Source organism: Vicugna pacos, chromosome 10, assembly GCF_048564905.1.
Source record: "Vicugna pacos chromosome 10, VicPac4, whole genome shotgun sequence".
NCBI classification, from domain to species: Eukaryota; Metazoa; Chordata; class Mammalia; order Artiodactyla; family Camelidae; genus Vicugna; species Vicugna pacos.
In genome coordinates, this window is record NC_132996.1 from 32909297 (window position 1) to 32927700 (window position 18404).

General features: G+C 40.1%; 1 protein-coding gene and 1 long non-coding RNA gene across 5 annotated transcripts in view; one reads left to right on the forward strand and one right to left on the reverse strand.

Annotated features, from left to right (window-relative positions):
• ZNF143 (zinc finger protein 143) overlaps positions 1-2916 on the forward strand; it is a 58520-nt gene extending 55604 nt beyond the window's left edge. For all 4 annotated transcript variants that reach the window (XM_006203514.4, XM_006203515.2, XM_015238578.3 and 1 more), the window contains exons 15-16: positions 1185-1331; positions 2155-2916. In XM_006203514.4, the coding sequence (XP_006203576.1) occupies positions 1185-1331; positions 2155-2238 (231 nt within the window). In that variant the 3' untranslated portion in view covers positions 2239-2916. The remainder of the gene's footprint in view (positions 1-1184; positions 1332-2154) is intronic.
• A 305-nt stretch (positions 2917-3221) lies between these two features.
• LOC140698713 (uncharacterized) lies at positions 3222-4417 on the reverse strand. Its single transcript, XR_012076574.1, has 2 exons — positions 4328-4417; positions 3222-3702 (listed from the first exon to the last, which is right to left on the reverse strand). It is a non-coding gene; the product is annotated as an uncharacterized lncRNA (long non-coding RNA).
• Between the last annotated feature and the right edge of the window lie 13987 nt (positions 4418-18404).

The window sequence follows — 18404 nt, forward strand, 5'->3', positions numbered from 1 at the left end:
TATATGCAGGTTTGGGGGCTCCCTTCCCTCTGGTGTTCTCCTTTCTAGGACACCCCTCTCAATACATAGCCATTGTGGCATCCCTAGACTCCATTATTTGATACCTTTAGCTGCCCCGTGCTGCTCAGACTGATGAGTACCCTCAGGGGGAAAAGCTGTTTAAACCTAGTTGTGACCCAGTGTGGTTACCTTCTTCTGAGAATCCCCTCCATTTCCTTCTGCTTTTCATTGTTCACCAATGCCTTCAAATAGTTGCTTTTTCATATTTTTTCCACACTTTATAATTGTAATATAATTGAAAGGGTTAGTCCAATATAAGCTACTCCACCATTGCTGGACTGAAGTCTATTGCTAGACTATGGAACATCACTGGGATTGATCCAAGCTAAATATCTATTAGCTTTAAAATCTAGCATTTTCAGTGGATTAATAGCCAAGTAAAATAGTAATTTTATTTTTTAACCTATTCTTTCTCTGAGTTTGACTGAACCAACTTTTAAAATACCATACAACAGAAGTAGTTGATGCCATTTTCTGTGTTACCTACATAGAAAAAGCTACATGTGTGGTTTAAGAGCCATGAAAGCACTTTTAACCATAACGGCTAGCTGCTTCAGAAACAATATGGAAAGATTGCATGGACTCTAAAAGAGGAAATGAGAATAACAAGATATGTTGCTATTTTGTGAGTAATGCTACTGGTCCTTTGTTTTCCTAGTGAAATGGAAATCTAATTTTAAATGCAACAGATAAACAGGAAAAAATAGTATGTCTACCACTGATCAAAAATCAGGAATAATTAGACATTTGAGGTGTGAATTAATCCACATATGTAACTTCCCTGGCAGCCACTTAGGGATAAGACTTCAGGCACAGTCACGTCTCTCTTGGCAAATGGAGCCTGGTATAGTGAATCCACTTCTCCAGTGTCCTCTACTCTGTTTTGCCATTGGCTCACTTCATAACCTTAAATCAGTCCCTTCTTTCTAAGCTTCAATTTCCTCAAATAAAAAAAGAGGAGCCCAGTATAGACAATATGTAAGGTCTTTTCCAGCTTTAGGCTTCTAGAAGTCTATGGTCAGAAGAGGTTTTCCTTTTGAATTTGAGGACAAATCCCTTGCATTAAATGGATTTTAACCTATTTAAATTATAGTTTTAATTCGTCTGTGTACTTTTTGTTCAAGGTTGCAATTGTGGCTCAAGACCTGGCAGCATTCCATACTGCTTCATCAGAAATGGGGCACCAGCAGCATAGCCATCACTTAGTAACCACAGAAACCAGGCCCCTGACCTTAGTGGCAACATCCAATGGCACCCAGATTGCAGTTCAGGTGGGTACAATGGTCTCAGCATTGTACACTGTGCCCTTATGCATAACCTTCATGAAGGGAGGGCATAGAATAATCTATATTACTTAGCCATATTAAGGAAATTGCTGTCTTTGAGGTAGACTCAAGGAGACCAAAACTTTGTTCTCTACTATCTTTACATATTCTAGGGGAATTTGTAGCAAGAAAAATAAGGTTCCTGGTATATATCCCTATTTGTACCTGGGCAGCCATCTTTACTCTCAAAATGAAAGTGTAACTGGGCAGGATTGTATAAAGCACTTAAGAGCTGTTCCTTGGAAATGAACCTTGTGTAAACACAGACCCTAAGTTAGTCCTCCGAGAATCACTGCACAGTGCTATTCTGTGGTGGGCAATGTCAGAAGACTGTGAAGAAACCATTCTCTGGGAAGTCACTGAATTCAGGCAGAGAATCTAGAATGCTAGGTGTAGATTACCTTTCCTTGGGAAGGTTTGTTTGTTTTCTTAATGTATTTACTTGGAAAAGGGTTAGAACACACTCAGGAAATTCTAGCTGTTGGTTTTAATCTAGTTTATGGGCAGAGAAGCTAAAGGCTCAGGAAGCTCTCTGAATATCTCCATTGGAAAAGATCTTTTGTTCCTTCAATTTGTGAAGGCTTATCAAATACCCTAAATAAAGAAACTGCATTATTCTCCCCAGCAGGAATTTGTTTTTGTGTTTTGTGGATCGGCAGTAGTACCCTAACAAGCCCAGGTGTCAGAATTACAGAGAGCACTTTTACTTCTGGCATATTATATTTCTTTGGCATTATCTTAACTGGTTTTGTGTATGTTCCTGTTTCAGCTTGGAGAACAGCCATCTCTGGAAGAAGCCATCAGAATAGCATCCAGGATCCAACAAGGAGAAACGCCAGGGTTGGATGATTAATCCTCTGAACAGTGGAGCAATAAAGGAAGAGGAGCCTTTCATCTTCAGGCAGCAGAGATCCATGAAGCCCGGGCCCAGGAAAATTAGAAATTTTCCATTCCTGAAACACTGTACACATTTTTATGCAAAAGTGGAGAAGGTTTTATTCTCAACACTTTTGTGTATATAACCCTTGGAATAGATTTCCCAAACTGATTCATTGTGTACAACAAAGTATGAAATTAGGGCAATACAGTAAATTTTTATGTTACTCTTTTATCAGATCACAAACTCCTAGAGTCAACACACAAGACCACTGATGTCTTACAGAGTCTTATGATGGATTTTTAACTTACTGTGAAAATAAATAAATAAAGGCTATATCTGAAATGTCAAAGGTTCTATTCATCAAACAATCATAATTCCAAAAGCCATCATGGACAATAAAGGATGTAAAGCCTTCAGATATTTCCCTCAGCTAGTAGAGTGTCTGCAGTTTTTGTTCTACTGTATACTTGTCCATTTTTATTTGTATCTCACGGTTTGAAGACTATTCATTATAATTTTCCATCCCTGTTAAATACCAGCTCTTCAAGCTGAAGTGCTATTTATATTAGCATTACATTGAATTATGTATAAAATTACAAAGTTTGGTTATTTAAAATTAAAAAGTTGAATCCAGTACTTTCTTTTTGTTAAAGATTCTCCTTAGTGTTCAGTTTTTTGTTACTGTTTTTTAAAAATAATGAACTATCAAAGTTTGACCACAGGTTGGAGCCCGGGATAACAGTGCTGTAATTGGAAATGGCTTTGCTCTGAAAATTAGGTTAGTGGGTTGGTGTAAATTATTTATTTTTGCTTATGTACTTTTGTTTTAAAGCTTATTTACCCTAAAGTTTATTATTAATTTTGAATACAGCCATTTTTTTTACATGTTACCTTTATATTTGTTTCATTAAATTGGTATGGGGATGGGGGAAATGTTGCAGAAAATACAAACGTAATAGATTATAATCCAGCATTCATATGTTGAGAGTATATTGTGTATCAAGCACAGAATAAGTACTTTTGCATACATTTTTATCTACTCATAACAATTTTGTCAGATATATAGGATTTATTACCCCACTTCTGTACATGAGGAAAGTGAAGGTACAGAGAGGTTAAGTGTCTACACAGGGCAAAGTCTTGCGGACTCAGACTTTTTGATGCCCACGTCCTAGGTGTTTTTTTCACCACATCACAGCTGCCTTCTCGGATGATAACAGCTTATGGCAGAGATTATCAAGATGGGCCTTGGTGATTTTGGATTGCCTAGTGACCTGAGCACCTGAAGAACCATCTCTAATGTCGGAAATTCAGTGTAGGGCCCAGCAAGTTCCAAAAAAAGCGGGCAGAGTCTGTGTGAGGGTTGTCCTGCAACAATCACTCCTTTCTGTAGCTTGTTTGCCAGAGAGCTGAAATGGGGCTGTTTTTCATTTCAGGCTTTACAGTAAAAAGGAAAAAATGCTGTGCTGTTCTATTTAATATAAATGTTATCTTTGATCAGGTTCTTTGAAGTCTGGCTAAAAAGGGTCATGACTTAGTCATTTGAAATGGGAAACCCTTCAGGGTTGGGCAGGGGATTGGCTGCTTTCCCTTCAAAGCTCTTCATAGATGTAAAACATTAGAGAAGGTCTTAGTCACCCACAGTCTTGGTCTCCATTCTTGACAGAGATATTTAAACACACACACAAGTCCCTGCTGAGGCCCAGAAAGGGGCCAGCACGGGAGGATAGGGGAAGAACAGAATCTCGAACTTGGGGGGGCTCTCCCACCTCCTGGTCCAGGGCCCGGCTGCTGACAGAACGCTCTTCTGCAGGGCCCGGCCAGGTCTGCTGTGCTTTCCAAAACTGAAACCCAAGCTCAGCCTCCCCAGACTTTCCTTCCCTCTGCCTTTGTTCAGATTCCAGGGTGTTTCTCCCTCACTCTGGCTCCTTTATCAGCTAGATTGGGCAGGGCTGAGCTGGATGCTGCTGGGGGGCCCTGCTTATCCCTCAGCTCAAAAGAAAATGCCTTCCTCCTGGCACCAGAGAAAAGGGCAGAGGGGTGCTGCTGGTTTGTCCCTTACCTGTCTTTCCAGGGAAGGGACCTCAAGAGCCGAGAGAAGGTGGCATCTTGCCCCCAAGGGGCAACTCCAGCTGACGCACTAACAGTTGCTAGTAAAGCTGGTATGGGATTCTTCTCAGTGCAGGGTGCAGAGAGGAGCCATCCCAAGTTGAAGAGTCCCCGAAAGGCACGTGATGAAACGCGAGAACACTTGAGCAGATGGACTGGTGGGCGCACAACTCTGCAATGTGATCCAGATGACGCTCAGGGCAAGCCTTTCAGTCCGAGAAAAACACCCCTACTCTATCCCAGACACAACTTGGGGCCACTATAAGGGAAAGTACATTGCTACAATCTGCACTCATAAGAATTAGGAAATAAAGAGTATTTGGCTTCCTTAATCCTCTACAGGTGGCAGCTACCCAGAGGGCCAGACCGCTCCCTGTGCCTCCACTTCACCCCTGGCCATTAGGGGCAAACCGACTTTGGACAGTCTCATGTGCTGCCTTCCTGCATGGCAGCCCCAGGACGAGGTAACTTGGGAAACCACGCACTCAGCGCTGAAATGGGCTGGATTCCATGTCTCATCCCAAGGAATTTACATTCCAGTATTTCCTGGCTCAGATAAGTTGTAGATCAGTCAGTCAAGCACCAGTGAGCAGGGGAGGGGGTGGGTGAAAGGAAAGGTGTACAGCTGGAGTCTGTTTTCAGGGAGGGAAAGGAAAGGGAACACATGGGACATGGAGAAAGGCTGCCCCAGCCCCTCCCCTGTAAGCACTTCCACACTTAGGTTTCCTTTAAGGATGTGGGGGTGGGGGTGGGGGATCCTTCAAAGAATACTCCAGCCAAATACACTCTTTTCTTTGGCCTGAGGAACAGGGTGTGTGACCAGTATGGTTGAACATGACCCTGCACTTGGGATTTGATGCACTGTGGTTGCAGTCTGGAAATTCTTAATCATTTTATCTTTGACTCTTTGTTAAATGAAGTCTCCTGGAATAATGGAGCAGGCACTGGGAACTTGGAGCCTGCACTTACACAGTCCCCATAGTCCCCACTCACCCACCCATGGCCTCCCTGGATGGGTTCTCACCACCACTCCTCTGCCTGGCAGGGGCCTGGAGCCAGAGCGGGATGGTGGGTGTCATGGTGGCGGCCATCCTCACCCCAGCCTGGCGACACCACAGTGTTCCTGTTGGGCAGCCAACATTAGCTGAGTCTGGACAGGAGCTAGCTTTTGCTCATCCTCGTACTGGATGCGTCCCAGCTCTGAGTTTTGAAGATACCTTCGAAAGATACCTTTTGAAGAAGCACGTTTGCTGTGGGCTGGGGTGGAGGCCTGTGGGGATGGGAAATTGGTAGCTGTCAGGCTGAAGTGACACCTGCTCCAGACATCCATGGGGTCCTGTGCCCCGGAGGCCTCTTTCTGTAGGCTCTGTGCTGGTGGCAGGGGGAGAGGGGAGTCCACTTCCTCCTATTTTTCCTGAGCCTGGCTGTTTGTGTCTTCTAGCCAGCTCAAGGCACCCTCCCAGAATGAGCCAAAAAATGAAAATGGTATTATTTCAGTGATTCTAAATACAAGTTAAATCCTCTGACATTTTCATTGAAAACTGATAATGTACAATATAAAGATGAAGGGTAAAATTCATGCTAAAAACTTAAGTCTTTAATTTTTCTTAGGACTATGTTGAATAGCAAATTAAAGGCACCATGACAAGTCAAGAGACTGCAGAAGAAAGAAAAACCTTATGTATTCTTTTATGTGTATGTGTGCTGGGGGCTAAAATATACATAACATAAAATTTACCATTTTAACCACTTTGGAGTGTACAGTTCAGTGTCATTAAGTACATTCACAAACATCACCACCATCCATCTCCAAAATATTTTCATCTTCCTAGACTGAAATTACCCATTGAACAAAAACTCCCCCTCCTGCTCCCTCCAGCCCCTGGCAACCACCATTCTACTTCCTGTCTCTATGACTGGCTACTATAAGTACCTCATATAAGTAGAATCATACATGCTATTTGTCCTTCTGTGTCTGGCTTTATGTACACCTATAACAGCCCTTTTTTCCTGCTTCTTGACCAAGAGGCCCCATATTTTCTTTTTGTCCTAAGCCCTACAGAATATGTAGCCTGCCCTGCTGAGGAGAGTTCTTCAATTCTCTTTCTGCTGTCACACAAGAAGTGTGACTCGTGTTTGGGGAATATATTATATGCTTCTATTTTTAGATTATGGGCTCCCTTAGGATAACCAAGAACTTCTACTTCCCCATAACTCCTGGAGGTCCTGCAAAGCAGGTCACCTCTAGTTGTACCCTCCAGCTCTAAACTCACCTGGAAGTACAGAGAGTCCTCAATTCTCCATGCAGCAGTTTCATTTGCCTCCAGAGCATGGCTAAAATGGGAAGACAGAAAGTAAGTCATGCTGAGAGGAAAGAACGCTCAAGGTTCAGGACAACTGCACGAACAATTAAAATGACAATTATCTGGCAAAAGTTTTTCTTTTTACTTTTCTGTGTTCAAGTAAAAGAAAATAGGATTCCTACTTTAATGTCAATCCCAAATTTCTCCTACTTTGCCTTACTTCTGCAGGGTTTCCCTGGACACACAGAAGGCATCCAAAAAAGCTCTCCAGAAGACAGAACACCCTAACTAGTCTGTCTAAACGCCTATCTGCCTAAGAAAGGATGTGGAAAACAACTCTTAGTTGCAGACTCAGTCACAGTGCCCTCCAGATAATTCCTGCAATTTCTATGGAGAAAGAGGTAAAATCTCTGCTGTTGCAAGGGAGCTGCCTTATCTTTTTAAATAGGGGACTTTTACTCAAACCCAGTGACAGGACTTTTGTGCCAATGAGGACCCTGGGAGGGCAATAGGCCCCAGCTGGGAGCAGCTCTTACCCTCACTAGACCTTCTGCCCATATAAAACTGATTAGCCAAGCATTTTCCCCACTACCTTATAGCTTTTCTAACATCCTGAAATTACTTAATGTTCTTTTAAACAGAAAATCAGGAACAACAGGAAAGTGGACCATTTTTTCTGCAAAGGTGATCTTCACTATTGTGAAACTGGTGAAAGTTTGTGGGTATTTCAAAGTCAAAAAGAAAGGAATTATCAAGATAAATCAGGAGTTTGCACCTCTTTGGGAGCGATAGAAATGTCAGCCATCTTGATTGTGGTGGTGGTTTCACAGGTGTACACATCTAGTAAAATGCATCAAATTGTACATCTGAAATATATGTAGTTTACTGTACAGAAATCATACCACAATAAAGGTGTCTAAAAAAAGATGAATAGGATTTAGGTTGACCTCTAATATATCTCTACTGAAATAATTAAATTTTACAAAAAATTTTTTTAAAAAAGAAGGAATTAGTTTAGTAATGAAAAACACTAGGGTGAGCCTTGGGGTCAGCTACCAGCAGGAGTCAATAAGTAGGTTCGGGGAGCAATGGTGGGGAAATAGAAAGGAACCTGTGACTGCTTGCACTGTCGTCAGGTACAGGGCATGATCAAGAGTGTTATGCTGGGCTTCCGCTACAAAATGAGGTCTGTGTATATTCATTTCTCCATCAACGTCATTATTCAGGAGAATGGTTACCTGACTGAAATCCAAAATTTGGGGGGTGAAAAATAGTGTTCGGATGAGGCCAGGGGTTGCTTGTTTGGTATCTCAAGCCCAGAAAGATGAGTTAATTTTTGAAGAAAACAACATTGGATTTGTGTCAAATTCAGCTGCATAGATTCAGCAAGCCACAACAGTTAAAAACAAGGATATCAGGCAATTTTTGGATGGAAATTTTTGTGAAAAAGGAACTATGTTTCCAAAAAGAGAACAGTTCAGCAGGCTGATGAATAAGATCTAAGTTGTCCAGCTACAGAAAGAGCAGGATGCCAGATGATTCTTCAGACTCATTTGTGGTATTTTTAAGGATGCAATAAAAGCTCTATTGATTTGGGGGGTAAAAAGAGTACTTGTTTGCAGCACTGCTCATAATAGCAAAAGTTTGAAAACAGCCTAATGGCAGACCTTAGATAAAGTATGGGAGAGTCCTGCTGCTTTAGGCTCCTCCAAACCTCAGCATTGTGTGGGAGGGTTTTGGTGGGCTGCTCTGGGGAGTTCGGGGACGGACTGGTCACATGATGTTGTCGGCTGAATAATGCCACCCCCAAATATGTCTGTGTCCTAATTTCCAGAGTCTGTGAATGTTATTCTATATGCATTAATATGAAACAATCTTTAAGAAATAGTACATGAAAAAGCAAGGTGCAGAAGAGTATGCAATATATACCATAACTTCTTATAAAAATATTTTAAAGATTATATGTATTTGCATAAACCATTCATAAAGGATACAAGAAAACAGTAATATTGGCTGCCTCTGGAGAATAGGCTGGAAGCAGGGGTGGGTGAGAGAGAGACACTTTTACTGTATAACTTTTTATGCTTTTTGAATTTTGTATTATAAGCTTTTTATTATTTATTTTAAAATAAACTTATTCTTTGTTTTCAAGAAAGAATCTCAATGACAGGTCCTCTCCCTCAAGCAAATGGTACTTTGTTAAAAGATTTTCTGTCTTTGGTCATCAAATTTGAGCTACAGGGCTTAAATATAAGGCTGGCTGATGCAAGTTGATCATAATAGTTTGAATTCAGGTTTTACCGTTAGGTTTGAAATGTAAAAGTATGACGACTTTTAGTAATACATTCTTTAAGGACTACTTGTCTGGGCTACTCATCCCTAAACATTCAGCCATTTTCAGTGTAGGACTGCACCCTGCACCCCCATAATTAGAGAGGCCCACTCACTGATCACTTCTCCAGGACAGCCTGACGTAATGGAAGGGCACAGGGAAGGGACCTTGCCCCTGTTCAGATCTCTGACCTGAACAAAAAAGGACCTAATTTCCTTCCAGTTTCCTTGGGAACCCACAAGCTGACAAGACAACTTCAGCCCTCCTTTTCTATAATCAGCATGTGCTGGTGCTCTGGAGAAGTTTAAAAAAAAAAACCTCTGCCTGTAGAAGTTAAAAAAAACTGTTGCCTTTAACTACCCTCTTCGACTATCTTTCTTTCTCTTTCTTCCTTATTGGGTATCAGAAGAGGATGAGGAGGAGATTTTTATTCCAAAGCTCACTGTTTCTTACTCATACCACATGTGCTGTGACTTCAGACTTGCTCATTCAGAGGAAGAGGGGCCTGTTTCCAGCCCCACCTCTGAAATCAGAGAGTTAGAACTTAGCCTAATGCACTCAACCACTAGGAAAAATTTTCAAGTTTTTCTAACAACTCTTCAATCAGTGACAAATCAAACTGAATTATAGATCAGTTTTAACTATATAGCAATGAGAATGTATGGTCTTTAACTACATGTAAAAGTATGAATGATCCTCGGAAATATAATGCTGAGTAAAAAGAAGCTAGATGCAAAAGCATACAGGCCAAACTATTCACATTATTTGAAGTCAGGACAGTGGATACCCTTGGTAGGGCCAGGGCTGGGGATGAAAAGAGAGCCCAGAGGGGAGTTGAAGGGCATGTGAGTAGGGCCAGGCATTTAGAAAGCTGATTTAATGCTCTGCTTTCACCACCTGAAAGTTCTTAATAAAATTTGAACATTGCATTTTCATTTTTCATTGGGCCCTGTAAATTATGTAGCTGGATCTAGGCATTGGTAGTCTCCTATTTCCTAATCTGGGTGTTGAATTTGTGAATATTCAACAAACCATACATATTTTGATACGTTTGCTTTTCTGTATGTGTATTATACTTAAGTATAAAGTTTAAAAAACTGAACTATAGACTATTCTAAAAATAAGTCAATGAAACCTTACTTAAGGAACTCAGCCAAAGTTGTATTCACAAGAAAATTCATGACCTTAAACACTTTTACTGTTGAATAAGAAAAAAATAAAAGTTCATTAAAAAGCAGACAACACAGCAAGTTAGAAAGGGGTAAAAAGTCACAGCAACTCAATTAAAAAAATAGAGTGAAACAAAAAACAAAAAGTCACAACAAAGCAAAATTTAAAGAAGGTAAAAGGAAGAAATTAATAAAGACAAAAGCAAAATAAATTATTTCAAAGTCAGAAAAATAATATAACTCATTAATAAATCTAAGATTTAGTTTTTTGGTGTGGGAGGAAAGCAAACAAAACTTATAAACCACTAGCTAAATTGATAAAAAAGATAAAACATAAATATACAAGTTAGGAATGAGAAAGGGCTTACAACCATGGGTACAGAGGAAACAACAAGAAATCCAAGTGAATACTTTGCCTAATCCTACGCTATTACAATTTAAAATCTGAATGAAATGGCTAATACTCAAGGAAATGTAAATTGCCAACAGGGACTCAAAAACAGCAGAAAATCTAAGCAGATAAATAATCATGAACAAAAGCTGTCAAAAACTATACTTTAAAAAAATAGTAAATAAATAAATAATTTTAAAAAATAAAATAAAATGCTGAACCTAGACACGTTAAGGAGCAACTTCTTTCAGACTTTCAGGGAATCAATCATTCTCATTCTATTAAAGCTATTCCAAAGTACAAAGAAAGAAGCAAACATTTTGGTTTCATGAAGCCAAAATTTTACAAAGACTATACAACAGGAAAACTATGAACCAGTTCCATTTATAAATATAGATGCAAAACACCTAAATGAAATATATGAACATAATTTTGCAGTATAGTTTAAAAGCAACTTGACTACAGTTTATTTCAGGAAGGATAGAATGGCATAAAATAAGGAAATCCATTAATCTAATTCACCACAGAAATAATTTAAAACAAGAAAAAAGCAGAATAACTAAGAGAAATGCTAAAAATGTGGTATGATTGAATAGTCATTCCTCACAAATATTCTGACAAAAGGAAAAGAACACTTTAATATAACAGATATAAATCATGTCTATGTGCACACATATACATATACACATCTTATCAAACGATATTATCCTTAATATCCCCATTAAAGTCAGGAGCAAGACAAGGATGCTCACCATTTCTCCTATAATTAGCACCATGCTCTAATCAGCTGAGCTAACCAGCCACTAAACACCTCTCTTGTTATTTAATGTTGTTCTGGAAGTGTTGGTTAATGCAATTAGACAATAAAATAAGAGTCATAAATACTAGGAAAAAGGAATTACCAATTATATGATTGTCTACCTAGAAATCCAAAATAATCAACTAAAAACTTGTTAGAAACAATACAGGAGCACAGAACGTGTTCTGTGTGTTTATTTTATCCTTGCCATTTTTCTGTGCTGTTGTTGTTTCTAACAACTGGTTGAGAAGCATACAGACACACAGGCCCCCGGAAGTCAGCAGAGCTTGGTAGTGCTGGGTGGGTGTGGGGCATCAAATACAAACAAGACCTGGCTGCTTCAGAAACCTTGAAGGCAAGGCAGGTGATGCAGTCAGCACTGGCAGCAGCGTGTGTGAGCAATTCTATGCCCCAAATTGAGCTCCTAACTCAGCTAATATTCTGAAGCTGGTAACCAGGGACGAAGCCTTTTATTCTGTACTGAGAAGTGAGCCTGTAATAAATCAGAGGGATGCTGGAAGCCCCTTCCTTATCAGCACCTCCCCAAAGTCTGCAGCCAGAGCACAGAGGTGCTTGTCTGAGATCGGCAGGGAGACCAGTCTAGATGAAGAAACCAGGCTAAGAAAACAGGAGCACGGGCTCCTTTCCCAAGAGCAAAGCCAGAGGAGGGAGATAGGAGGTAAGGAAACGAGGAAAGGGAAGGGGGGATCAGGCATCAGTGAATGGAAAGAGAGGAGAGCTCCAGTACGTCAGAAAAGGCAGAGTAAGGATCCCCAGGACTTGTGCCGTATTCCACCTGCCCCATCCTGTTTTAGAGCAATGATCCAGCCTTTCTCCTGGCTCTCTCTTTAGCTGGTCCCTAGGCCCTTTGTCTTGTTCTCTCAATCCATACAACAACCTTAGAAGTGAGATCTTTTGATAATTTTGTAAATTTCTCCAGATGTCTTCCCTGTGGTACATATATTTGCTTTAGGTTAATTTTTAAAATGGAATCATTATACAATTTTGCAACCTTTTCTTCCATTTTATCTTACTATCTTTTCATTTCGTACATATAGCTCTATCTCATTACTTTGCAAACTGTGATTACTAAGTATTTAACGCACATTTAGGTGGCTTCCAATTTTGGGTATTATAAACAATGCCTAGAACACAATTCCTCCAGATCTTCATTTGGCTGATTGCCTCATTTCACTCAGATTCCTGCTCAAATGCTGCCTCCTCAGAAAGGCTTTCCTAGATCATCCTATTTAAAATAGCACCTCCCTCCAACTCTACCATTTCTTAATCCCTGGCACCTCCCCCCTTTTTTTTATAGCATTTATCACTACTTGATCTTTTTTGTACATTTGTTTACTCATATATTGCCTGTCTCCACCAGAGATCTCAAAGTTTCATGAAAGTAAGGACTTTATTTCATTTCACTGCTGTGTTCTTAGTTTCCAGAAGAGTGCCAGGCCCATGGGGCCTCGTTAAGTATTTATTGAATGAATTAATACAACAATAAACATTCTTTTACATAATCTTGGAAATCTGTACAAATGTTCAGTAGCATTGCTGAGTCAATGATTATAAACATTTAAATTGTAACAGAAATTATCAGAACAATCTTTCAAAGATGGTACCAAATTACACCCACCCCCCATGGTAAATGAGAGTGCATTTCTCCAAACTCTCTGCCACAAAAGATAGTATCAATCTTTGTAATCTTTCCTCTTGATTTTAGAATTTAAAATACATGTGGGTTTTATGGTATCGCAAAAAAGTAGATGTGCCAAGTCCGACTGTCTCTGGCTTCCATTCACACCGTACAAGATGTGTGCCCTGCTGTGCACGCTCTAGCAGCAAACTGCTGGGTCCTGTGACCCTATCTTCATAAAGTCTCCCAGTTTAGTTCTCAGCCTCACCTTACCCTATTCTTGCAGGGGTAGAAAGAGCTAGTCTCAGTGATACCGGCTCTATGTGTGTGATACAGGCATTTAACCTGTCTGGGTTTAATTTTCTTCATCTGTAAAATGTGAATGAAAATACCTCTCTTGGAGGTTTCCTATAAAGATTAAATAAAATAAATAATGTAAAGCATCTGGCTCAGTGCCTACCATATAGCTGGCACTATAGCTTTCCCAGCGCCCTCCCAAGCACCCCAGCTTTTTCTAGCACCTAGGACATTTCTCATATTCTGACCTGTGTAAAGGTAAGGGGCAGTGTGTAGCATGTGGACGGTGCTTGAACATAGCAGGCACTCAATAGAAGATGCCAGGTAGAGTTGAATTCTCCATTCAGGAACTAGTTCATCCTTACCAGTATGTTTTTTCCCATGTACATATTTACATCACCAATTGGCTGATCGTATGACACACTGCTGGGTACTTTCTACCAACTAGCTACTGGATGAGCTCATCTCTCAGTTCTGTCTGGGCTGAGCAAGGCCTTTTACAGAACTTTAAAACTGACTCACCACTGAGTCATCAAAACATAGCAATACCCCAAAACACCCCTGTTGCTACACAAAAGACCAGCATGGGATAGCTGCCTTATCTCCTTTTCCTCTCCTACTGAGTCAGGGCCCCTTGATTCACTGGAGAGGACTCATCACATCGTCTATGCTGCAGTAATCTGAACAAAGCTGGTTTAGATAATCACAGTATGGCTAGCAGACAACTGGCAGTCCTTGTGGTCATCCAGGTCATTTCCTGTGTAAGTCACTAACCCAGGAGGAGAGGCAATTAATCAATTACGAGACTGTGTATTTAGCACTGGCATTCTGTTAGGCACTCATGATTCTTCCTGTTTATAACATTTCTGTGAAGCGACCTTTTCAGGTACTGAAACTCATTAAGAATACAGAGAAAGGCAGCCCTTTGAATTCCAGTAAAGAAAAAAAAAAGTAATGTTGCAGAAAATGTGGCTACTTAATTCCATTCCAGTCTAAAAGAGTTTTAGCCAACAGGAAAAATGATATTTTGGCTAACTGCCTCACAGAGCTTTAATTTTAAATGTTGGTTGAGAACGCCTCTCTTATCTAGGAATGATATGGCTAGTGGTCAGTATTTTCTCTTGGGAAAAGTCCTAAAGCTAGCATCATTGCCACAGACCTTACTGATTACAGTAGACTATTAAGTCTTTGAAAATCAGGGTGACTGTGTAAAGGCCAAGGTAACTGGGAGCATCCCTGAAGGCTTCTTTCACTAACAAGACTGGTTATAGCCAAAGTTTTGTGTATGTACAGACACAACTTTTAAGTACTCTAGCATGGTCTCTCAGAGTTGAAGCCCCCAAGAAAAAACTGAATGAGAATCTTACATCCTCAAATTTTTTTGTACATAAAACTATATTATTGATACAATTGTATACAATGGAACCCACCATTGATCTTATATTATTGTTATAAGTAAAAATGAAAATAGTATGTTAGTAATCCTTAAAGATGAATTAGGCATGATAATAAATAATGTTCATTTCATTAAAAGACAAACTTTCAAGTGGTCACTCTTCGCTAGCTACACTTTTCAAGTTCTCTTTATATCAATACTATGTCTGTTCTGATTTGATTATCCTTGCAGGTTGTACACAAACCTAACTGTTTATCCACAATAAGCAAACTTATCTGGGGGACACCAAGAATCACACGTTGCATTTACTGACTATAAACCCATTAACAAGTATGGTCATTCTTGAATAACACTGCTACAATTAAAAGCATACATAACACTTACTGAACACTATTTGTCAGAGACAATGCTAGTCTCACATTTAATCCATTGAACAACTTAAGGAGGAACTGTATTTGATTATTTTGTATTCACAGGGTAAACTGATGAACATGTGGTGAAATGGTCAATGTCCTTCATCAGAGGCAAGTGCCAAAGTAGAGAAATCCAATCTATACTTGAGAAGTCAACCAGGAGCAGCGGTAGGAGTTACCACATTCTAGCCTGAGAACTGGATTCTCGGGGCCAACTGGCAGTTGGTAACAGTTAGAGCTTGGCTGAAGTGAGGTAAGGTTTGCTGAGAGAACCAGCAGAAGGGGATAAGTTAACAAGGATGAAGAAAGACAGTGGAATTTTTTAAGCATATTATTTGGTTTTTAAGTGAAAAACAGATTTGGCCAATACGGCTTTTTTTTTTAATTAGAAATCTATTAGAGTAGGCTCTTATTTAGAAATAGTTATTAGTTCTCCAGAATCACAAGCATAAACCAGAAAGGATTCAACTTTGGGTAAAATCTGGCCAGTCTTAAGAAACATTCCCAGAGACTTTATATCACTGTGAAAAATTAGTTCCTGGTTCTGAAGGACCTTTCACTCAAAAGTGCACAGCTTATGTTAATGAGAATATGTACATATATTTATGTACTGTATATATTAAAAGTATTTGAGAAGGTGATTTAGGAATCCCAATTATAAATCTCCAGGGCAGGAATCTTGCTTATTTTGCTGCTAAGGAAGGTGCATGGGCAGACAACAGTGGAATTAAAGCTTTTACTTGTGAAATCACCAGTCTGAAGGGGAAAAACAGGTTAAGTTTGTTCTCCCAATACCTAGAGGCAAGACTTTTACTCAGTTATTATATTACCAAAAGCCTGTGGATTCTGCAAAAGTTGCCTAGCAACATTACAGTTAGAAACAACACAGGATAGGGAAAGAACAGGAAATTTGAATTAGATATGCCCTGGGGCAGGTGGGCGTAACTCCATCTCCTAGTACAGTGAGTGCTGTACTCCAAGGAGCATGAAATTTAAAAAATCGGAAAAATCATTTAGAATTTCAGTTAGGACACTGATGTATTTAAACCATAACCTTGTGCCATGTTCTCAGCTGGAAGGGAGGAGGCAGGGCCTGTGTTTTTTACTCATTTTGGTATTTTGTTTTAAAGAACACTACATTTTAATTTATTCTGGAAACATTTATGAAGCACCTTCTGTGGGGCCAAGGCACATTGCTGATTGCTGGAACTCTAAAGACAAATAAAACTTGCTCTCAGCCCTGAGTGGGAGAGAAGCTAGACAAATAAACAGAGTGTTACATAGTCCATGCCTGGGTGCTGGTGTGGTGGAAAGTCTGGAGCAGGGAGTATCTATTTTACATGGAAGTGGAGAAAGTCAAATGGTTCTCCCGATGAGTATTGTTTTCAACTTAAAAAAAATTTTTCTTTCTCCCAGTAATTCTGTACATTTGTTGGGAATTTACTTCTCCCATTCTGTGTGAGGACTTGGGTGTGAATCAAGAGCTCTTCCCTTCCCATCTGGAACCCAGGCCCTTTTGCCCCCGCCAACTTCAAGGACTTCTCAGTTTAGGGAAGCAGATAGGTGTAGATAGCAAAGTTAAGAGCTGAGAAAAAACAAAAAAAGAATGTTTACCTCCAGGAAGGGGACTTAGGCTGGGGGTTGCAGGGCTAAGTAGGAGACTTCCATACCATTTGAATTAATAATATTGAGAGGGGAAAAAAAGCAATTAAATATTTAAGTAAGGGCTCTATTTTATCACTCAGAAGATATTGAGCACCTAAGCCACATCAGAATACTGCAATAAACAAGAGAAAAGGTCCCTATACTCAAGGACCTCATTTTCTAAAAGAGAATAGTTGTAAACAAACAATCAACATACTTTGAAATAGATATAAACTTGCTAAGGAAATAATGCAGGATGTTGTGAAGGAGTGAAGGGGGTTGGGGGCAGCGTGTGCTTTCATGGATAGCAACAGGGATACAGAATTTCTATACAGGAGAGACTCAAGAGCAAAAATCTAGTTCGGAAGAGGTGTTTACTGTACTAAGTTCCCATCTACCTAGGAATCACACTATTTTTCCATACAATTCATGTTACAGATCAGTAAAGAGTAGAAGTTATCTAAAATTATTTTTTTTATACTTCACATGAAATTGAGAAAATGTCAACTATCCATATGACATAATTTATATTTATTATTAGGAGAGAAGAAGTGTTGGAGGCAGGGTGTTAAAAACCACTCCTTGGCTTTGGCCATCATGGATCAGAGAATGCCTCTCCTCCAAACATACAAAAAGGGAGAGTTCTTGTCTTCCAAGTGCTTGAAATTAAGTTTGGATTAACACACAAAAAATACACATTTATACATCAGTTAGCAAATATTTGGAGAAGACAGCTGTTTACCCTTTACTGCATCTTCAGTTATGAGACCTCAAGGAATTCTCCATGTGATAAGTACTAAGATATTATTAAAAATCCAGCTTGAGTTCAACCTTTGAAACGTGTCATAACAACATATAGATGGCAAAGTGCCACAGTAAAAAAAAAAAGGACAAATGCAATATATAATTATAAATGCAAATGGCCATAAGCACATGAAAACTGTCCAGTGATTATTAATCAAAAGAACAAAACTACATTAAAAAACATTAAATACACACTGATGTCCAGAATTCAGAAGAGTGGACTCTAATCTATTGCTAGCGAGAACGTGAATTTTTTTTTCTGCAGGGCAGTTTGGCAGTTTACCTTTGAACCAGTAATTCTCACTTCTTTGAATGTATCCTGTCCTAAGAGGGGTGTGGGGGAAACACGAGAAGGAAGACTATTCATCACGGGGTTATTCACAACTGAAAAACTGTCAGAAACTTGTGCGACAATAAGGGACGTATTAAACCACAATTCGACGCAGTACTAGAGAAATTTTTTCTCAAGGTGCTTTTAAGTGTGCAGCGAGCTGGGCCAATCTGTTTTGCCACACTTGCCCACGTGCTGGCTATCAAATACTAACGCAGTGGGCACCTGGTTTTGTGCTGAGGGCCGAGTGCGGTGCTGCTCCTCTTTACTGTGGACGAGTGGGGTTGGGGAGCCGGACAGCAAAGGGGACCACGGCCTGGGGCGCTCACTTCGCTGCGGACACACCGGACCCAAGCAGCCTCTCTAGGGGGTAACTGCGGCTCAGAGGTCGCCCCATAGCCGGTGACCTCGCCTGGAGAACACGCGAGTCCGTCTTCTTGCTGACTTCGGTGTCGGCCTAACCCATCCGCTCACACAGCTCTGCCGAGTCCTGAGGCCGCAGTCACCGTTTC